The sequence below is a fragment of the Pavona decussata genome, unplaced genomic scaffold, assembly GCF_977016875.1.
Source record: "Pavona decussata unplaced genomic scaffold, jaPavDecu1.1 SCAFFOLD_40, whole genome shotgun sequence".
NCBI classification, from domain to species: Eukaryota; Metazoa; Cnidaria; class Anthozoa; order Scleractinia; family Agariciidae; genus Pavona; species Pavona decussata.
Genome location: NW_028145462.1, coordinates 1,316,393 through 1,338,721, shown reverse-complemented (window position 1 = coordinate 1,338,721; position 22,329 = coordinate 1,316,393). Strand labels below are relative to the sequence as shown.

Below are 22,329 nucleotides of genomic sequence, written 5' to 3'. Positions count from 1 at the left end.
AAAAAAACTGCAGATGTTCTTATTAACCTTGCTTCACTCATGTGGTTCTAACTTTACAGTCTGGATGAAATGTTGACGTGTGATAGTTCAGATGTTATTGAACGCAAGTATAGCCGCTGGGATGAGACTGTTTCAGAAATCATTTACACAGTATTTCGGTAAAGACAGCGAGGAATCTTTTACACCCTACTACACAGCAGGTTGTCAGAGGAGCAGTCTATGAAGTTGACAGTAAAGAAAATATTTCAATCTTGAGAATAAACTTGAATTTATGTGAAAATAAAACCAGGAAAATAGAATGAGAATTTTTATGCCAAATAACTTCCCCTGTAATACTTCAAAACAAATATACCAGTAAAACTTTATTGTAACAAAGAAAACTGTTCAATTTACAAACTTGTATGAGTTGTTAAATTACATGATATAACCACAGTAGGTTTGGGAGAACTTCAATGTTTATGTCAACTCAAACAAACACTACAGTTTCCTAAACTCTCTTCAGTGCTGACATGACCTCTTCCTAGACTAGTGTTGACTTCAGGTCATTATCAGTGTTCATTAATATACAGTGATGACACAAGATTATAAACCAGTAAATACTCTTCAATAAAAAATAATATTTCTGACCAGTGGTTTAATTACATCCATTTAAAAATCATTTTTGTCTCAACAGAAATTACAGAAAGCCACATTACTCAACTAAATGAATCTCTTGCTACAAACTGTATTACAAGCACCGGTCACTAGTGATAACTGTATAAGTGAGTACATTTTTGTGGGGAATAAAAATAAGAAAATAATTATATTTAACAGTGCGCGTTGGATATGAGATGATAGATAGCCAAGGGTGTGCGTAGTGCTGTGCCGAGTTGGCTATAATCATCTCATATCCAACAAGCGTGAGTGGAATAATTGAAGAGCTGAGAGCATAACCGCCTTATGTCGAATTTTAGCCCAGTTTACGATTTCGCTTGCATTTGTCCCAATTTTTGCTCTCCCTGGTTTTGAAAACATTTCGCGGTTTTACAATCGTGTACAAAACTCCTTGAGAAAACCAAACACCAACAGCGCAAAAACCACTTGCTTACTATTTCTCTCTCTTGTAATTCTACCACAGAACTTTACTTCTCTCTCCCACTCCCTCCCCCTATGCAATGACAACCGAAAACAGATGTAGAAACCACTCACTCACTGTTTCTTTCTTCTTAATTCTACCACAGTTATTTCTCCCTCCCCCCCCCTCCCCCTTATGCAATGTTGATTTGGAAGGTGATGCTTGCCAGGAGACTGTTCGTGACCCAGAAAACAACATTGAGTTGGGGAGGGGGGAATGAAATGTGGTGGTTTCCTTGTTTACTAGTAAACGTGCTTGGAAGGTTAATGTTGTTAGAGATGTTGTCCACGTCGTGCTCGTCGGTTAAGAAGACTCGGACTGCGCGTTCTTATTGTAAGGTAACCGTGCATATTTGGGAAGTGGAAACATTGGAATGTAAGTTACGGTTTTCGGTCAACCAAGTCCTATGGTGCATATTTTCGCTTTGTGTATTAACGAAGTCAAGAAAGTTACTCTTTTTAGCCGTAGGTTAAGTGTGGCGCAAATAGCTTTCGCGTGATTTCAAAAAAGTGCTAGTTCCAATTTTGTGTTTTCCTTTCGGGGCGATAAAACCAACTAGTAGCATAACGAACTTCAAGCAACACTGTCACATTATTTCATTAACATGGTTGTAACTTTTCACTTAACCGTAAGGGAAAATAACTGCATTTCATACAAAGACCGGTCTCTTGAAAGCCAGTAAGGCCGTAAGTCACGCAGTGCGTGACATAGAACTTGTTTACTTTCAATGCGTAACAGTTCTCGCCCTCAGTTCTCGCTTATTCAAATCGTGTTGCAGGAAAGGAAATGGCTTGTTTCGAGATAAACTTTTCTCTCAATGAAAAACCGATTTGTTGCCCTTCTATTCTACCCCTTTTGATCACAGCAAAAGTGCGTCTTAGTAATTTGGCAACAGTTCTCGCCCATGTCGCAATAAAGAAACTAATTGAATTTTGAATTATTTTTACGTAATGGGGTGAGAACTGTTGGAAAATAGATTTCCTCTGTGAAACACCTTAGGAAAGCATTTCAACATGGCGATCTAATGATAAACAAAGCATTTACACGCTGCCAAAGGTAAAACATTGCCAACGAACATATATAAATGACTTTTTAGTGGTGAGAACTGTGGCCGAGAACTGTGCGGACATTTTGATGACGTATTGTATCTGAGGTGCGTTTCTTACATTCCTGTCACGCACGTAGTAGTTTGTAACAATCAAATGAAAGTGTAACAGAATTCTTTTCGTTTCTCCCGCGAGAAAGACCGCTTTCGTGTGCCGTGGTTCAAAGACAACAAGTTCCTATTTAATACAAATATTAATACTCAATGCATTGTCCTTTTGGTCATCCATAGTGACTATAATGTTATCGATTTTTCTTTAGAAGATGGTAACAATTCCCAATGGCATTAATATGAAACACAAATCGGCGCAAAAAAATAGTGAACAATGTTTTTCAATCGAATTGAAGTTCACATGCAAAAATTCGGACAAATCCGAGCAAACTCGGAAAACGGGCTGAAATTCGACATAAGTCGGTTATGCTCCCAGCCCTTCAATTGTCTTATTAAAAACAATCAAGAAATACTGCTAGATTTTGCTGATTTCGCGTTGCAAGAATTATTACAGGATAATTTAATGGTCTCTATTTCCTGAGCATAGTATAATGGCTCATATACCGTGGCCGCTAAGCCAATCAAATCGCTCGAATTGCATTATACAATGATCCAGCTATTAATAAAATATAAATTTTATATCAACTGCATGGACATGTATTTTGAAATCAAATCATTAACACCCAAGGATCTGACTCACTTGTCCCACAATGCAGGTATATTTTCATTATACAAATTATCCTGGCCAAATTGTTATGAACGGAGGCCTTACTTGGGCCGATACGCAGACATGATTTTACTCCTATGCATTCTCTCTCCAATGCAATGGGGATAAAGAAAGACGAATCAACAAGTGTAAATCCTCAACATTGAACAGAGAGGGAGGCGGAGATTATGTTAATGAGCGACTTGTGGGAAAGATGTCGATGTTGTTGAAGCAAAGTAAAATGGGAAAAATTGCCAAAACAGTCAAGTGTCGCTAATGTCTTATTGGCCAGGATAATAGTTGCATGTGGAGCTGTCAATCTAGTCCTGGGAAACTTTTTCACTAATCATACTTGTAAGCAGATGAAAATCAACTATAATTTAAACAATACTTCAAATTACTTTAAGTAAGGAAAATAATTTATCAGTTTCCATGAAAATAGTTTGTCAAAAATATAATCATTTATCAGGATCAAGATAGCTTAAAGAGAAAGAGCTTTAAGAAATGAGAAATTCCGGTATCCTTTGCCATATAACATGTAAAAAACAAGGGCAGCAAATTAAAAGTTGTGCTCCTTGATTCGTTATTTTCAAGGCTCAAATTTTCAAGGCAGCAAATTTAAATAACTAAACGAACATCTACAACAACTAAGGCCAGGCAAACTTTATAAAATAAAAAGGTTCTAACTATAAACCTTAATTGCCATCTCACCATTCTATTAAGGTTAATAACTGGATTAAGATTACTCGGGGAGCATTCTTTTGGGACTATGCTGTAATAGGAATGCAAGGAGTAGATAGGAATAGGCAGAATTGCATTCTTTGCAGAAATAAATTCTGTGTATTCCTTTATTCCTGATATCGAAACACAACAAGAATAACCAGAATTGTTCTAAAAGAATACACCCTCAATATTAAAACCTACACTCTTTATGCTATTTTAAAACTTGTATATTTTCGTAAGTTTTCTTCATCATAAATGATATTGAATTATACATTACAAGCTTTAAGAAAAAAAAACAAAAGTTAAAACATCAGTAAACGAAGTTACTGTTACAGTCGAAAGCTAAGCAGTAATGGCTGTCTTCATGGTCACTTGATAATCCTGAATTCTCGCGAAGAAAATTAAAATGAGTTAATTGTTGTCATGAAACTTCCTTCGTTTTAGTTTTCAGTAAAAAAAATTTTGATTTGTGTTTCAGAATCACTAGCTCTAACGAACAATTACCTTGCCATTACGGTCATCTAAAAGTACAGCCACAGCAATGTGACCCTCCATGCTCACTGTAATCCTAGTTATAACAAAATTATTCTCTCCAGTTAGTACCATTCTCCTCACGAACTCACCATCTTTAGTGTATATTGCCACACACAGGTGCTTTGTTCCTCGTTCCCATCCAGCGACGACAACAAATTCACCAGATGGATGCAATGCAGTGCACCAGTACGCATCTTCTTCGGTGTTAATGTCGAATTTACGCTGCTGTTTACCATCTTCGGTGAATATGAACACACAGGAACCATCCAGTGTCATGATCTGGCCATCATGACCAGCAATGACAATATCACTTGCATCCTTCAGTATTCCCTCTCCAAAGCTGTGTACATATCTCCCCTCATGCTCGTACACATGCACAGTCCGTCCTGTCAGTACCAGCACTTTGTTATTGGTGACTGCCAGTCTGCCCCAGTCCTCTCCCCTCACAGGAAACTTGTGTAGTAGGTCAGCGGTGTGACTGGATACCTGAACTTGCCACTCAGCCCCATACCTCCCCAGCCTGACCAATACATAGATGTTGCTATTGTTCATATCAGTGGCGGCATCGTAAACAAGTAAGCTCGTCTCAGTGTAATTACGTTCAGGGTGAAATTGGATAACAAACTTTCCGCTGCTGTCAAACACTTTCACAGTTAAATCCCAACCCTCTGCTATAATAAACTGTCCATCTGCGTTTGTAGCGATACCCATAGGATACCTCAGGTTGTGCTCCTCTTCACCCTCCTGACCAAATGACCATGGTACACAGCAGTGCTCCATACCTTGTTTCTGCACCACTTCAGGAACTCTTCCATCAAAGAGCGGATCCACTTTCTCTTCCCTGGTATCAACACAAGGCCAGTTGTTTGCGGACAGCTGGTTGTTGCTAAAACTGACCATCAGAATAACATCGTAGATGGTGCGATTCACATGACAAGTGGCGGAAATGATCGCCCTTCGTTCTTCTTTACTAAACCGAGCCCAGAAGCCTCCTTTAAGCTCGACAGTAAAACATTCCTTAACAGATGACAGACTGTGTAGCTCTTCAATGCACACTCTACACGCTGCTAATGCGTCCTCGGGATTGTCTACTGTCTCCAATATTGTCGACATTACTCGATATTGCATGGCCAGTACGCGATCAGACAATTCCAAAGCTTCATTAGCGAATGCTTCTGTCGCTTTTCTGCGGGCGTCTTTGAATCTGTCTTTTGCATTGGCAAGCGTCCTGGTAGCTGATTCATCCAGGTCAGTAAGCTCCAGTCTTCTCATTCCTTTTGCCAGAGAAACTGCTCCAGCACTAGCTGTTCCAGCTGCTGCTTCTTCCTTTATCGTTCCGTGCTCCCTTTTGCGCCTTGCCTTACCAAACACTTCATACAACAACTCGATTCCTTCTTTAAAGAAGCTGATACTTGCTAACAAATCTTTTCTTGCTAAGCCCTTCAACTGCGACTTGATATCGTCGATTTCACGCACGATCAAGCCGCGGAATTTCTGATCTGTTACGTCGCCATCCTTCAACTTTTCTGCTGCTTTATCCCTTCCTTTATTCACGAGCAAGCCGATGGTGGCTTTAAACACAGCCGTTATTATTGAGGACATCACAGCTAAAGAGAAAGCCTAACAATGCTAACCGGTTGTATTCTATGAGCGAACAGAGCTTGTTAATGATTAGCTTGTTTGTTGTGTAATTTCCGTTTTGTGAGTTCAGAAGGTATAGGATCGTGTTGCAGTTCAGCTTCCCGTCGTTTTCGAAATAGACAGACACATTTTTTAGAAAGAGTGAAAGAATTTAAGGTACAGGAGAGGAGAAAGAGTTTTTACGTAATTCCATCAAGCTATTAAATTTATATATCAAGAAAGAAGGACTGGTCTGTTGGAGTTCTAGTAAATGCTTTCTCGTTCTTATCAACATTGGAGTTCAAGTTATCTCGAGCTCCGCCTGCTACAGTAAAAACTCTTTCTCACGCAACTCAGCTGTGTACGTAACTTACATCGGGAAAAAAAACAGTGGTTAGAAAAAATGAATTCAGACGATGACCTAGTCGATCTTGAAAGTGCTGAAGCCAGCCAACCATTAATGAAACGAAAACAGACCTTGAAAGGAAAGGAGTATCAAACACAATTGTGTCAAGATCAAAGGTCGTCCGCGCTCTGTCTCTGAAATTGTCTCGCCGATTCAACCAATCCAGCTAAGCTGCAAAGCAAAAGAATGTTTTTACACGGAATGCCCGCAGGGCATGACGTGTCTAGGTTTCGGTCGGGTATCTTTTTACGCGGGATGCCCTGAGGGGGCATACCGTGTCTAAAAACGGGTCGATTTCTTTTTTTTACGCGGGATGCCCTGAAGGGGCATACCGTGTCTAAAAACGGGTCGATTTCTTTTTTTTTTTTTTTTCTCTTTTTACGCGGGATGCCCTGAAGGGGCATACCGTGTCTAAAAACGGGTCGATTTCTTTTTACGCGGGATGCCCTGAGGGGGCATACCGTGTCTAAAAACGGGACGATTTCTTTTTCTTCGTCGTAGCTTCAAATCGGTACATTAATTTATTCATTAAACTCACCCCTCTCCTACTCGGGGTGTATTGTTCTGATTGTCTTCAACAGAAGCAGGCCAATCGAAATCCATATCTGTCGCGTATATTGCGAGGGAGGGGACCCACTCAACCCTACTCGTGTGACGTCAAAGCATCATTTGATTTATGCATTAATCTTGGATTAAATTGGTTGCGCCATATTGTTAACATGTTGTGGACTCAAGTGTGCCGTTTTCAAACGGAAAATAAACAATTTTGAAATGGTAAATTGAAAGAATAACTTCTAAGAAGCACTCGACCTTTAAAACGGTAGAAATTGGAAAATTCCTTGCGAAGGAATCGTGCTTTGTTTGACAGTTCTAGAACACGATGGCACTTGAGAAGAGGTCATTGATACGCTTACGTTATCGTAATGGAATCTCCGAAATTTCCGGTAGCGTACCACAGGGGGAACAACATAAACGCGATCATCGTGACTCAAACTCAGGTGACTCAGGATAGTTTTATCAATCTGCGAAGCAATCATTTTGAAGCGGTAAATCGAAAGAATAATTTCTGCGAAGCACTCGACATTTAAAACGGTGGAAATTGGATAGTTCCTGGCGAAGGAATCGTGCTTTGTTTGACAGTTTTAGAACCACGATGGGAGACTGACACCTCCTCCCCCAGGAAATAATGGGGTATTTTGCCACACTGTCCATTCCGGTGGTCGAGCATTAGACTTTTACCCAATTACCCCGGGGAATTTGATCATCTCTTTGTTTTTCACCTTACAGAATCTTCCCCCCCTTTAATGACCTATTCATTGGCAAATACAGTAAGTTTCTTATTGAATACGTCTATGTACAACAAAAATGGGACGCTACAGCAGCAGACTGGCCATTTTTGCAATACTACGGTGTGTTGGAATGTTTCGTGAGGTACATTGTTTTGCAAGTCAACAATCTGTCATGTCACTCATCGTCGCTCGCGTGATTATCAACATTTCCATTTTCTAAAAAAAAAAATAAACGCATAAAATATTGCTCGTGTCCCGACTGTATTAAGTTCTCTTCTTCAAACGTCTGATTTAAACATCCTTGACGCTTGAGTAACATTTTCACAACAACTTGGAAGTAGTGGTAGGAAAAATATGCGTGTCATTGCGCATTTTTGACCTTACGATTATTTTTGTGAAAATAGACGCATACGTCAGAGAATAAACATCCTTAGGGGAACAAATTACTTTCATTTTCGATTGTCGCCTGACGTCTCACAAACAGATAACCTTCAGACTAACTAATTCCTTTGTTTTCTGCGGTCATTTATTCCTCAAGAAAGCTACCAACAGTAAGTATATGACGTTCGCCTCTAGTTTCGTTAGCTGTCATTTCATACAATAACAAAATATGAAAATTTCGTCAAACAGACCGGTAGGTGGGGTATCTAAAGAAAACGTCGGCGGGTGAAACAACATAATGCTATTTTTGTGACTCATACTATTGCATGCACACATGGAAAACGCTGATAGGATTTCATGAATTGGGAATGGATGATATTCGTTATTTTTAGCCTAAGCGATGCTTTTTTCTTTCAGCTCAGATTGCTTCACGAGAATTTCCGGTATCTCTGAAATTGCTGTGATCTTACAATTACGATATCATTAGCAACTTTTGAAATTGATTGAAAAAGTCATAATTTTACTCAAGAAACGATCCCTTAACAAGCTTAGTCAATATGAAATGCCATCTAATCTTTGCAAGCTTATGTGTACTCTGGAGGGATGATGTACGGTGTTTGGAGCGAAAAATCAATTATGTTATTGCCATGGTATGAAAACAATCTCGGTGTAAGGTTACGTTATGATGGTGCAAACAATCTGGGTACAATGTTACTTTGTGATGGTGCAATCAATCTGGGTACAAGGTTACGTTGAACTTGCGCAATCTACGTTGATAAATACGGCGAATAGCAAGTTAAGCGTTAGTTAGATGGTAACAATTGCAGTTAGCGATTGGCGTTGAGTTCGAAACGTGTTCATTAGTCGTATTTAGCGATCCTTTTCGAGGAGGACATCAATTACTGCTTGAGGTAACTGCTTTAACGTAGACTCTGTTTGGTTGATATAGCTTGTAATAGCGGTATTCTTTACGAAATGACAAATAGGCGAAAAGTGTACAGCAGATCTCGGTTTATTCAGACTTAACGTTCACTCGTGTGATTCACGGCAAGGTTGGGGTTTGTAATTTATCTCAACTGACATTAATTGAAAGAGCGTCGATTTTTTTTAGACACTTCTGAGTTAAGACTGCGTTTAAGACTTCACCACTGATTTTTGGCTGACAAAGTTTCAACACCCTTCATCGTTTTGGACCATTTTATTCTCTGCGGTTTAAATTTGCTAGTGAAGCAATTTCCATTATTTAAACTCTTCGTATAATCAATTTGTAACTGGCGTTGGGTTCGAAAAGTATTCAGTAGTCGTATTGAGAAAGAAACTTTTCAAGAAGAACGTCAATTGCTGAAGCTGTTTCGTTGATGTATTAAATAATTACAAGCTTGTGGATAAATACTAGCTTGTAATAAATTAATAACGATGTCTCAGTCTACGAAATCACAAATGTGCGAAAAATCATATTCCTATAGGTTAATTTAGGTTTAACGTTTACGTCTGTGATTCGCAACAACTGAGGTTGTGGTTTGTAATTTATCTTAAAAGGCGACGATTAAGGAAGCTGTTATTCTTATACTTTTGTGTTAAGACTGCATTTGGTAGCATACCAAAGACTCAATTGTTCTTTCGGATGAAAGGAAGCTTCAAAAACGTTTATCATTTTTATTTTCGCGCTATATACGACTTAGACCCTGTTCACCGGAGCATTTGATTATCTCTTTGTTTTTCACCTTACAGCACTTTTCCCTCCTTTAATTGCTTATTCATTGGCAAATACAGTAAGTTCCTTATTAAATACATCTATGTATATACAACAAAAATGGGACGCTACAGCAGCAGAATGGCCATCTTTGCAATACTACGGTGTGTTGGAATGTTTCCTGAGGTATTACAAATATTGCTTTGCAAGTCAACAATCTGTCATGTCACTCATCGTCGTTCGCGTGATTATCAACATTGCCATTTTCTAAAAAAAAAATAAACAAGCTAACGTCATCACTCCCCTGGTCATCATGCAACGCGTTTTTCAAGCTTTAATACGATGGGCCTTGTCAGTTTATCCATAAACGCATCAAATATTGCTCGTGTCCCGACTGTATTAAGTTCTGTTCTTCAAACTTCTGATTTAAACAGCCTTGAGGCTCGAGTAACATTTTCACAACAAGTAGCGGTAGGAATAATGTGCGGGTCATTGCGCATTTTTGACCTCATGATTATTGTTTCGCGCTCGGCTATTTCGCGCGACGTCTCGACTATTCAGAAGGGGACTACTTGTAGTCTATTATTTTTGTGAAAATAGACGCATACGTCAGAGAATAAACATTCTTAGGGGAACAAATTACTTTCATTTTCGATTGTCACCTGACGTCTCACAAACAGATACTTCAGACTAACTAATTCCTTTGTTTTCTGCGGTCATTTGTTCCTCAAGAAAGCTACCAACAGTAAGTATATGACGTTCGCCTCTAGTTGCGTTAGCTGTGATTTCATATAATAACAAAAGATGAAAATTTCGTCAAACAGACCGGTTTATTTGACGAAAACGTCGGTGGGTGAAACAACATAACGCTATCTTTATGACTCAAACTATTGCGTGCACACATGGACAACGCCGATAGGATTTAATGAATTTGGATGATATACGTTATCTTTAGCCTGAGTGCCATGCTTTTTTCTTTCAGCTCAGATTGCTTCACGAGAATTTCCGTCCGGTATCTATGAAATTGCTGTGATCTTACAATTACGATATCATTAGCAACTTTTGAAATTGGTTGAAAATTAACCTTTAAAAAGTCATAATTTTACTCAATAAACGATCCCTAGCAAGCTTAGTCAATATGAAATGCGATCTAATCTTTGCAAGCTTATGTGCACTCTGAAGGGATGATGTACGGTGTTTGGAGCGAAAAATCAATTATGTTATTGCCATGCTATGAAAACAAACTCGGTGCAAGGTTACGTTGTAATGGTGCAAACAATCTGGGTACAATGTTACTTTGTGATTGTACATGTGCTATCAATCTGGGTACAAGGTTACGCTGAAATGGTGCAATCAATCTGGGTACAAAGTTACGTTGAAATAATGCAATCTACGTTGATAAATCCGGCGAATAGCAAGTTAAGCGTTTTGTTAGATGGTAACAATTGCAGTTAGCGATTGGCGTTGAGTTCGAAACGTTTTCATTAGTCGTATTTAGAGATCTTTTACAAGGAGGATATCGATATTAATTACTGCTTGAGGTAACTGCTTTTACGCAGACTCTGTTTGGTTGATATAGCGGTATTCTGTACGAAATGATAAATAGGCGAAAAGTGTGCTGCAGATCTCGGTTCATATATTCATAGTTTACGTTCACTCATGTGTTTCACGGCAAGGTTGTGGTTTGTAATAATCTCAACTGGCATTAATTGAAAAAGCATCAATTTTTTTATTTACTTCTGATTTGATGGTTTGTAATTTATCTTTAAAGGCGACGATTGAAGAAGCTGTCATTCTTATACTTTTGTGTTAAGACTGCATTTGGTAGCATACCAAAGACTCAATTGTTGTTTCGGGTGAAAGGAAGTTCCAACAACGTTCATCATTTTTCTTTTCACGCTGTACGCGATTTGGAACCCTGTTCACAGGCAAGAGAGGATGAGCTACTTCTTCCTGTCTTGTCACAGGCTAATGTAATATATGAAACAAGAACCCGTTTAGTTAAATCTGCTCTATTGCAGCGTCTGTTAACTAATACTCAACCTCTGTATTTGAATTTCATGACTTTACCCTCATGTGCAGCCGCTCTAATTATAACAATGCCCTACACATGGAAATGTGACTGCCTGCGTGATGCAACGTTTTCTATTATGTCGTAACGGGGAACTCATCTACCGTAACATCACTAGAAATCCCTATATGCTTTTTGAGGAAAAACAAGAGAGGCTGCTGGGCAAAACTATTACGTCATGTTCTGTATTTTTAATTACATCGCGTGGTACGGAAAGTTACCTCGTGTATTTACGCCTTATGTGAAGTACATGTAATTGAGAAATCTTCGGTAGAGTTTCTTCTCGGCATATCGAACAAAGGATAATAACAGCGAAGTTTTACTCTTTTTTGAAATAATCATTGTCCCATTGATAATAAATACAACTGATACCTCTTTTTTAAACTGACAACCTTCAAGGCTCATGTTTCCTCATTGGAGTCGATTTTTTTGCGCGTACTTGCGTGTTTCCTCTTTACATACTGGCGCCTTTAAACCAAATAAGTTAAAACAGTGTTTGCAGGACGTCAAATCCCTGCAGGAAAAAGAAAGAAAAACGCTCTATAATCTCTCGACCTCACAGGGTGGAGGCCGTTAGGCGATAAATTGGTCCCTCTTATTGATTACTGGCGCCTTTCTCTAGTAATCCCCCTTTGATGAGGCCTGAAATTAAATAACCCCCTCTCCAGAGGCTTAGTAGAGTTTTTAAGTGAAACTGTTAAATAATCTCAATGGCACTGGTAGAAATGTTTTTCGCAATGCTTAAATTGTACGTTTGGACAAGTCGGCGAAGTAGCCGGAGGTCAGGTCTCTGGCGTATCGGTAATTACCTTATCATAAGCAACTTCCAGTATGATGTCACGTAAGATAATGAAAGGTCAGCAAGACAATGGTTGAGGTCACACTGGAGAAAGTTAACCATGGTAAACTCAAGTTTACCATGGTTAACGGCACCGCAAGTGTGACCCCCAATTTTCAGTTTACCATGGTAAACCTAACTCTGGTAAGTTGCCCTGACAACAGCGGCAAGAACAAAGTTGACTTGACCCCAGATAAGAATCTAGTTACCCAAAAAAATAGGTGGGTACATCTCTTGTCTATCTAAACCATGCTTATTTTGTTGACAGTTTGTCATCTTTTTGGACAAACGCAGTAATTACAATACATTTGTGGATTCATATTTTATAAACATGAAATTTATTTTCCCGCTCATTCGCGCGTGTGTTTGAGTTCCTTTCAACGAGCTGGCAAATGAAGTCGAATGTTTCCCCTGTTACCCTGAAATGGTCTTTCCAAAGGGCTCGAAGGAGCCGGTTATTATACATTTCCTCAAACCATCCCTGTGGTCGAGGGTAAACCCAGGCTTGCCTGCGCGCTCTTCTTTGTCTTTGCCGTCGACGGTTAATTAACGAAACCGCTGCACTTTCTTTGGTCCCAAGATCTAAATGGTTGTATGTAAGAAGGAAGTGAATTCTACGTGCTCGTCTAAGCAGCAGAATTAAAAGCAAAATGGGAACAATTGAAAATGCAACTCTCTCTTGTTGATCCATAATTTTATTACGCGCTAAGTCACAGTTCAGTAACTTACCGCCGATATGAACTCACGCGACATGTCAACATTTAGTGTACTCGTCACGTATAAGTTTACTGATCATGCGAAAAAGTGTACATGGAAAGCGTCAAATCTATTTTTTATGACTTTGACAGGTTTACTACGGTAACTAGGTGGTTGCGCAATTTACCTTGGTAAAGCAATTTTTACCATGGTAAAGCCTCTAGTGTGACCTCAGCCAATGACTTGCTCATATACTGTATTTTGTTTTATTTTAGTAATATAATTCTGATTAGTTTTCAGCAGTTATTTTTTCTTTCAATTTTAACAGATTGTCTTTTTTTGGTTTTGTTTTGCAGGTGTAAGTCGTTAAGGTTGAATTTCTTCCTGAGAGTGAAACCAACTGATTGTTAGCAAAGAAGGCCTACAAAACGTAGCACCTACATAGTGGTGGACTGTTTGTTACAAGAGCATCCAGTGGCAGAAAACGTAGCGACCACAAAGCGTAGGAGTCAACTGGTTGTCATAACAGAACCCCCAGCGCAGCAGTCAGCTGATTGTCAAAACAGAAAACCCAACAACCCATCGTAGCAGCCGCTCGGTTGTTACAACACCCATCGTAGCAGCCACTTGGTTGTTACAACAGAACACCCATCGTAGCAACTACTCGGTTGCTACACCCATCGTAGCAGCCACCTGGTTGTTACAACAATAAGTAGCAGCCACTTGGTTGTTACAACTGTAACACATTGAACAAGAAATTAACAGAAATTAACAGATATTCAAAGCTATACAAACCTTGCAAACCTTGCAAAACCTGAAAGAGTGTGACATAAAACATAGAGTGCGATATTGAAACAAAAGAGACAGTGAATTACACAATAAAGGACTGTGAAGAAGAGTGGGACAAAAATAGTAAGAGTATTTAACAATGCTTGACATGAATAAAAAAGTGAAATACGGTACTTGTAGGTCACTATTTGCATTGTTTATTAATAATATTAAAAGGGATACTAAAAGAAGACGACATCATTATCGAGAACCCAGTAGAATCCCATTAAGAGCTCTAAAGAAGGGTTTAAAAAGGAGAAACAGAATATTTCTTAGAAAGTATGTTTCAAAAACTGTCCCAAAATCGTCTTTTCTTTATCAAATTATCAAAGTAGCTTCATTACGAAAAACAGTACTTTGTAACAGCAGGAAAGCTATGGAAAACTGCACAAGCAAATATCTTGCATCGAAAAAAGAAAGGACTTATAAAAATGTTAATCATGAAATGACACATGTCAGTATAAAGGAATCTGGCGATATAGAGACCAATCCTTATCCTCGTGTCATTGCTTTACGTGGACTCTTCGATCCTTGCGTTATTTCAAACAAAGAAGCACATATTATAAATGGGAATATATTCATCAGTAAAGCAACAAATTCCAAGACCTCTTCCATCAGTGAACTGTCACAACAGGGAACAAATGCTAGAAGACATTTCATAAATTATTGCCTTACTCATTCAGGCAAGTTTTCATGTGCAGTAGATTGTTTTCTTGAACTTAGCGTTGCTATTTTTAAAGATTCTCTGAGAGATATCGAACGTAATGAGTTTTTTCAAACTTTATTTGACGCATGTCTACAGTTAGAAAACCATGATGTACAAACAGAAATGGCAGTAGTTCGAGAACCTGTTTGGGTTTACTTAAGACAACATTGCAACTCATTTACCGCAATGTCTGCAGATGCTGTATTTAGTGACATATTTAGGTTGGATACAGTTGGTATGATGACGGAGGAATTAAAATCCCTTTTTCTTATACAACAAAGTAATCAGTCAGTTTGTTCATCGTGTAACAATGCAATTATAAAAAACACAGCTATATTTGTACTTTACATAAATTCTCCGAACTTGCTTCACAATGGCTTAGAGAATTATGTTTCTGAGGCTATATTACCAAATAGCAGTGCACTCTACTGTGATTTGTGTCAAGAGCATTCTGGGGATCTTTCAATGCTACAACATTTTGTTATACTTCCACGATTTTTAACTATGGAACTGTCATCCAATTATATTAATCAAATATTTTTTCCTTTGACTATGGATGTACTTGGTCAAAATTATGTACTTAAAGGCATGGTTCGATGTCTAAGTTCTCATTTTACAGTTGCTATAAAAGATGATGCTCGTTGGATATATGTAGATGATATGTGTGTTTCAGTTAGAATTTACACTTCTTTTCAGCACCTCTTGAGTAGCCATTCTAACGGTTGGTTTTTTGCTATATATGAAAAGTCTTTAATAAGGGATAATAATGGTATACAAAAAAATGCAGTGGCGTGCAAAACTGTGCAGCAAAGTTGTAATAACGTTTTTGTTGGCACTTTACCGAAAGATGTACCTATTATTAAAACTACAAATAATGAAACTATAACGAAGAGTTCTGCCATAGCTCTGTATGCAATTTGTTTTTCTGTTATTAAACCTTGTAGTTATTGGAAGTCTGATACATTAGATGCTCTTGTTGAATATGGAAGTGCTTTCTTTACTGAGACTATTAAAAATCAGACAAGTTCCAGTGAACTACCACAGAATGTTAATATATACGGTGCCAATATTAATGTAAAGGTTGTTACGAGTAATAAAGGAATTCTTGTGTGTAATTCATTTTTTAGTAAATTAGCCCTTGAGAGGTTGATGTTGCAAAATGGAACTAAGAGTTCAGGATTTTTACTTCAGTTTCCCAGCCTATGTTTAAGTTGCGTTTTTCACAAAACCAGCAAAAATGTAACATTTTACTTAATTTCTTTGAATAAAATTCAAGGACTTGGTGTACACAGAATAAGTGATAAAAATTACTTAGTAGAAAGGGTCTGTCAAAGTGTGACAAATACTGCAAAGTCTAATGAAATACAGTATTTCTTTCAGAGTGTATTGTGCACTTGTGAGTTAAATAAAGGTGAAAAACAAAAGATTATGAAATGCCACAAATCTGCTAAGTGCAAAAAAGAAATTGCAATTAAAAGGAGAAAGTCTTATTCTCAATTTGAACCTGCAAGGAAAAAAATCTGCTTAGATAAGCGCCGTGAGTGTTACAATAATGAAAAGCAAAAAGTTCTGATTGCACGCACTGAAAAATATAAATCTATGGATCCCAATGAAAAACAAAATATGCTCACTCACCGTGCAGAGAAATATAAATCTATGGATGCTCATGAGAAAGAACAACTCTTAGCTAAAACAAGAGAAACTTATCACAACATGAAAAGCGAAGAAAAAGAAAAATGGCTTGAAAAGATCAGGAGAGTGGCTAGGAATACAGAGGAAAGAAAAGCTATCTCAGACAATGACTTGGACTTCTGTATTGCATCTTTCCAAAAAGCAGTAAGAGAAGGGCCTTATTACATATGTTCTGTGTGTAATAGAACTCTTTATAGGAAAACAGTAATAGAATTAAAGAAAATTAAATATGTCAAACAGCATCTTTTCACAGGAAAAATGTCTTTTGATAAGAAAGAATATATCTGTAAAACATGTCACTCTAAATTGTTAAAAGAACAAGTTCCCTGTCAAGCTGTTTATAACAAATTAATGGTTGATGAAACCCCCCCAGAACTAGAATGTCTAGAAAAACTTGAGCAGATTCTTATATCTCAACGCATTGTCTTTGAAAAAATAGTAATTATGCCCAAAGGTCAACAAAGGAAAATTAAAGGAGCCATCTGTAATGTGCCTGTAGAATGTGATCATACCTGTAATGTCTTGCCTAGACCTCCTGAAAGCTCAGGAATAATTATGTTAAAACTTAAAAGAAAGCTTGATTTTAGAGGCCATGTTTATTTTCAAGCTGTACGACCTGCAGTTATACTCAATGCGCTAAATTGGCTCAGAATAAACAATCCTTTATATAGTTGTATAACAGTTAATATTGAAAACATTGACATAAATCTGAGAGAAATGCAGTTACGAGCTGATTCAGACAGTGCCGATGGTGAAGAGTCTCCAATTATTCAGGTATCTTGTGAACAGACAGCAACAAATGATCAAAGTGAGGAGGAAAGAAATGATCCTTTGAATGAATTTAGAGCAGCAACTTCTGAAACGTGTTTACAGTCAGTGCTACCAGATTATCCTGTAAATGTGGACAAAAATACCAGATTAAAGTCTCATGGAAATGAAATTTTTAATATTGCACCAGGTGAAAATAAACATCCAGTTTCATTCATGACTGATAAAAATTGTGAAGAATTAGCATTTCCAGTATTATTTCCAAAGGGCAGATTTGGCTATACTGTAGAGAGAGCGGTCAATCTGTCACCTACAAAATACTTCAATGCCCGTCTTTTACATTATAGTGGTAAGTTTGCAATGAATCCTGAATATTTGTTTTTTGCGCAGTTCATCATAGAACAAAAAAAAGTTTCAGATAGTATTGCTATTGCTCTGACAAAAGTTCATGGACAGTCTCTGACTGCATCTCATTTAAGATCTAATGTGCAAAATTTTCAAAATCTTATCTTTCAAGACCAGGCTTACTTGTTTTTAAGGCAAATTCCAGGTACACCACCATACTGGCAAAAATTTACGTTTGAAGTTATAGCGATGGTAAAACAACTTGGAATTCCAACATGGTTCATGACATTGTCTTGTGCTGACCTTCGATGGCCTGAGTTGTTTCAAATTATTGGGAAAATACAAGGACTTAATTTAACTGATGAAGAAATTGAAGGATTGTCTTACAATGAGAGGTGCTCTATGCTTAATTCTAATCCTGTTGTTGTTGCTAAGCATTTTCAGTATAGAGTAGAGACATTTTTTACTGAAGTGTTATTGAGCAAAGCAAATCCTATTGGTAAAATAGTTTATTATGCTTTACGTATTGAATTTCAAATGAGAGGATCACCTCATTTACATGCACTAATATGGACAAGTGATTGCCCAAAGTTAACAAATGAAACAAAAGAAGATTACATAAAATATATAGACAATCATGTTCAAGCATACTTGCCAGATAAACAAAAAGATTCTCAATTATTTACCTTAGTTCAGACTTATCAGAAGCACAATCACTCAAAGAGTTGTAGAAAATATACTAATGTTCCATGCAGATTTAATTTTGGACAATTTTTCACAAAGAGAACAGTAGTAGCAGAACCACTTTCTGAAAAGTTAGATGAAGAGTTGAAAAGAGACATTTTAACAAGAAGAAATGAAATTCTTTGCTTAGTAAAAGAAGAAATAAATAAAATCTTGAACCCAAATAAACCACAGTATAATCCTAAGACAACGGAAGAAAAACTGTTGAGTTCATTAGGTGTTACAGAAGAACAATATTACTGGGCCTTGTCTATATCTGGTGATTCTGATTTTGATCTGCATCTTAAACGACCGCTTGATAGCTGTTTTATCAATAATTATTTTGTTGCTGGAATAAAAGGTTTTAGGGCTAATGTTGACTTACAACCTGTTTTTAACCATTACAAATGTATAACTTATGTTTGCTCATACTTCACAAAGGATGAAACAGAATGTTCACAGGCTATTGCCAATGCAGCAAAAGAAGCAAAGACTTCAAATTTAGCCGTTAAAGACAGTTTGAGAAAAATAGGAGCGGCTTTTCTTTCTACTAGAGAAGTGAGTTCACAAGAATGTGTATATAGATGTATGCCTGAACTTTGGTTGAGAAATGTTTTCCCTAAAACAGTTTTTGTGAGTACAGATTTACCTGACAATAGAATTCGAGTTGCAAAGAGCAAAATAGAACTTGATGAGTTACATGAAGATAGTACAGATATTTACAAATCCAATATAATAGAACGCTATAGCATCAGACCTAACAAAAATCCAATTATTGATAACTTATGTCTAGCTGAATTTGCTGCATATTATTACAAAGAATACAAAAATGATTGTGTAACAAGCGATGCACAACCTGAAATTCTTACAGATGATGTTATAGAATCACATGTTCAATTTAATACAAATGCAGATGTCATTAACTATTTACCATCCAAAATAAGATTAATAAACACAAACGAAGTTATGAAATGTAGAAAAACTAAGGCTGTATTACGGTATCATAGACCCAACAAAGTAAAAGAACCCGAAAAGTACTTTCACCACTTACTTATGCTGTACTATCCATGGCGTAATGAAGATAGTCTTATTGGCAATGAACAAACATACGCATCAAGATTTTATGAGCCGAAAGTGCAAGCTATTGTTGAACAAAAAAGAACAATATTTGAACCTGAAGCAGATGCTATAACAGAAGCATTAGAAGCCCTAAGAAATAGTGAAGTTAATAATTTTAGCCATTCCTTTGATTCTTTCAATGATCAAGAAAATGAAGACTTGCAATTAGATATGCAAAGTAATGTTGAAATTGATGACGAATCATTTAATGAACAAATTATTTCACATCTTTCTTCCAATTCTAATAGTGATAAAGTGTCTACAAATGCAACAATTACAAGTTATGTTCAACCAAGGGAAATTTCTGATGATCTATTACGTGAACATATAAGGTCGTTAAACGAGAAACAGCGTATTGCGTATGATAGTGTGCTACGCTGGTGTAGAAACAAAGTTAAAAATCTTCGTTCTTTAAAACCTTACGACATTAACCCAATATATCTTTTTATGACTGGAGGTGCTGGCTCAGGGAAAAGTCATGTAATAAATACAATATATCAGACAGCAATTAAAACATTTAGACAGACAACAAGCAATCCTGATCTGCCAACAGTACTGTTAATGGCACCCACTGGTGTTTCTGCAATACACATAGGCGGAACAACTATACATTCAGCGTTGGCTATCCCTAAAGAAACCGGTGACAATCTTCCAGCAATGTCTGACCAAAAGAAAACACAAATGAGACTTACACTGTCGGAATTAAAGCTTATTATAATAGATGAAATTTCTATGGTTTCTAACATTACTCTTCTTCATATACATCAAAGGCTAAAGGACATTTTTGGATCATCCAGCTCTAAACTATTTGCCGGTATAAGTATTATAGCTGTAGGAGATTTGTATCAACTACCACCTATACGGAGGAAACCTATTTTTGAAAAATTCAACAATGAGTGTTTCAATTTATGTCATCCATGGCATGTCTTCACGATGATAGAATTGACTGACATTATGAGGCAGAAAAATGATCGGCAGTTCGCCGAAATTTTAAACAGATTTAGAACAGCTTCACAAACTGAAGAGGATCTTAATTGTATTAATTCTCGAGTATTAGTCCCATCAACAAACAATTACCCCTTGAATGCACTTCACATCTGGGCAGAAAATGATCCTGTTAATGAACATAACAACAAACAACTTTTACAATTATCTACACCTTTGTTTGTACTTAGAGCAACAGACCAGTATCCATCAAATGTTACAAAACAAGATATTGACAAAGTATTATCAAGAGGGAGATCTGAAACAGGAGGGCTTGAATTTGAAGTGAAGATTAAAGAAGGTGCTAGAGTAATGCTTACTACAAATATTAATATTGCAGATAGACTTATAAATGGACAAATGGGAACTGTTGTTAAGATTGATGTCAATAAAAAAACACAAAAGCCAACTGTGGTTTATATAAAATTTGATGATAATGAAGCAGGAAGAACTTTAATACAAAACAGTAGTAGTATATTTGCTAGAGAAAATGCTGTTGTTCCTATTGAACAAGTATTATCAAAAATAAAAGTTCGACCAGGTAAACCATCGTCTCCAGAAGTACAGAGAATTCAATTTCCTATAAGTCTAGCTTGGGCATGTACAATTCATAAAGTCCAGGGTTTAACACTGCGAAATGTTGTTATAAGTTTCCATTTGAACAAACAAAGATCTTTTAACTATGGACAAGTATATGTTGCGTTAAGCAGGTCAACTTCACTTCAAGGACTTCATATTTTAGGAGAAATCAATACTAAACACATAAAAGCAGATCCTAGAGTACATAATGAATATGATAGATTAAGAAGTTTCAAGTTAGTAGATTTAAAAGACATTACACATTCAAATAAACGAAAGATAGAAGATAACAATTTAGTTGTAACATTATGCCTTTTAAATATACGCTCTCTAAGAAAACATAGTTCTGATGTTAAATGTGATGTAAATCTTTTGAAAAATGATCTTATAGCATTTACTGAGACTCAACTTTTACCTAATGATAACGATTCAGATATTATAGATAATTTATCTCCTTTTTCCTTATATAGGTATGATCATAATTCAGATAAATACTCAAGTTTAGCCATATGCATCAAAAAAAAATTTCATGTTACAAATCAAGAATACTACCCAACTTTAAATGCTGTTAGGTTTATGTTCACATTTAACAACCATAGATCACACGTAAATATTTCTCTCCTTTTAATTTATCGTAAAAATAACTCAAACATACTTGACCTTATTAATGGTATTGACTATTTAGTTAGAAGCAATCCTATCGATATAATCTTAGGAGATTTCAATATTAACTATTTTAGCAGCAACGACATGGAAGTACTCTCATCATTAATGCAGTCTTTGGATTATTTACAAATTGTAGCGATGCCTACATTTATTTCAGGTAGTTTACTAGACCATGTTTACATCAGACAAGCAAATAAACTTAATATTGATAGTTCAGTAATCAATGTGTACTACTCTGATCATGATGCAATAAAAATCACAATACGAATTTAAACTTCTTTAAATTTAAATTTAAAACATTTACCGTTTCGTATTTGATAAATAATAGACTTCGTATCTCCAATACAGAAAAAAATTCGTTAAATCAAAAAAGAATGTTAAAAACTTTGATATAATTTGATCTGATGAGACACAGAAAGGAGCCCGTCCATCCTTCCTAGCCGAGTGGATGTATTGTCATCAATGCATTCATGGATTCTGTTATCAAGTAAGTAGGATACAAAAAGGCTTTTTACTTTTTCTATATCAACGTTCGACTCCTTACTGTGATGTTTTGTTGAGCTCTAGAAGTTGATTGATTTGATTAATGCGTCGATGGATTGTATTATCAATTATGCAGAATACAAGTAGATTTTCTAATAAATTAATTTGTAAATGAACGAAATAGATCCGCTTTATGATTCCAGCCATTATTCTTTTCAGTCACTAGCGCAAGATATAATGAGTAGATGCTCAAGTATAAACTTCCTGAA

The 22,329-nt window shown here is 36.7% G+C and overlaps 3 protein-coding genes across 3 annotated transcripts; 2 read left to right on the top strand and 1 right to left on the bottom strand.

Moving 5' to 3' along the window:
• Window positions 1-4,128: 4,128 nt before the first annotated feature.
• Window positions 4,129-5,775, bottom strand: LOC146483103 (uncharacterized). The gene has a single exon (XM_085106202.1). It carries the CDS (start codon window positions 5,773-5,775, stop codon window positions 4,129-4,131), a length of 1,647 nt encoding a protein of 548 aa, XP_084962328.1.
• Window positions 5,776-8,832: 3,057 nt separating this feature from the next.
• Window positions 8,833-17,728, top strand: LOC146483102 (uncharacterized; the record flags this gene model as incomplete). Its single annotated transcript, XM_085106201.1, has 2 exons — window positions 8,833-10,307; window positions 13,524-17,728. A coding segment is annotated over exon 2 (3,633 nt), but the record flags the coding sequence as incomplete, so codon positions are not given.
• A 32-nt stretch (window positions 17,729-17,760) lies between these two features.
• Window positions 17,761-21,850, top strand: LOC146483101 (uncharacterized). Its single transcript, XM_085106199.1, has one exon. The coding sequence runs from the start codon at window positions 17,789-17,791 to the stop codon at window positions 21,848-21,850; it is 4,062 nt and encodes a 1,353-aa protein (XP_084962325.1). The 5' UTR covers window positions 17,761-17,788.
• The last annotated feature ends 479 nt before the right edge of the window (window positions 21,851-22,329 follow it).